The sequence below is a fragment of the Condylura cristata genome, unplaced genomic scaffold (assembly GCF_000260355.1).
Source record: "Condylura cristata isolate star-nosed mole 26May11 unplaced genomic scaffold, ConCri1.0 scaffold00707, whole genome shotgun sequence".
Taxonomy (NCBI): domain Eukaryota; kingdom Metazoa; phylum Chordata; class Mammalia; order Eulipotyphla; family Talpidae; genus Condylura; species Condylura cristata.
The window spans coordinates 2,659-3,487 of NW_004567808.1; the positions used below are offsets into that span (position 1 = coordinate 2,659).

General features: G+C 72.6%; 1 protein-coding gene across 1 annotated transcript; it reads right to left on the reverse strand.

Moving 5' to 3' along the window:
• Nucleotides 1-3: 3 nt before the first annotated feature.
• Nucleotides 4-768, reverse strand: LOC105854699 (voltage-dependent T-type calcium channel subunit alpha-1H-like; the record flags this gene model as incomplete). Its single annotated transcript, XM_012734999.1, has 2 exons — nucleotides 4-351; nucleotides 647-768. Coding segments are annotated over 2 exons (470 nt in total), but the record flags the coding sequence as incomplete, so codon positions are not given.
• Nucleotides 769-829: the final 61 nt, after the last annotated feature.

Genomic DNA, 829 nt, shown 5'->3' on the forward strand with positions numbered 1-829 from the left:
GGCGGGGGCCACCGGCCGGAACATGTAGCTGTCGTTGGGCAGGGACAGCATGCGGGACACGGACACCTTCCGCACCACCAGGAGGCCAGGGGCATCGGGGCTCTCGGAGGCCGTGGGCGGGGGGCAGGCGGGGCGGGCCCGCGCCATCTCCAGCTCGAGCTCGGCGTCCAGCTCCGCGTCCTCCCGCGCCTCCTTGTTGCTCTCCTCCAGGTGCTTCATGAGCACGGCCACCACCACGTTGACCAGCACGAACTGCGCCACCAGCACGAAGGTCACAAAGTACACGGGCGAGATGGCCGGCAGGTAGCTCAGGCAGTGCTTGTCCTCGTGGGCGCACTCCCGCAGCGTGTCCTGCGCGGACGGACGGCTGAGGCCGGCCCAGATGCCCCCAGACCCCACCTTCCTGCCCTGCCCACCTCTCTCCTGGCCCCGCCCCTCAAGGCCCCCGTCCTGTCTCCTGGCCCGCCCTCCATCTTCTCCTGGTCCCTCCCCTCAAGGCCCCGCCCTGCCTCCCGGCCCCGCCCACTCTCCTCTCCTGCCTCTCCCCCTCGCAGACCCCGCCTCCCCCCCTGATGCTGCCCCGCCTCCCGGCCCCGCCCACCCCTCTCCTGGCCCCGCCCTCTCCCCTCCCCTCCCCTCCCCCCACCTTCATGATGCCGTTCCAGTTGTCGCCCGTGGACACGCGGAACAGCGTGAGGAAGGCCATGCCGAAGTTGGTGAAGGTGGCGTGCCGGCTCAGGCCCTCGCAGGGGTTGTCCTCGCTGCACTCTGCGGGGGGCCCTGCTCAGCCCCGCGCGGGCCCACCGCGCCCCGGCCTGCCCTGTGCCCG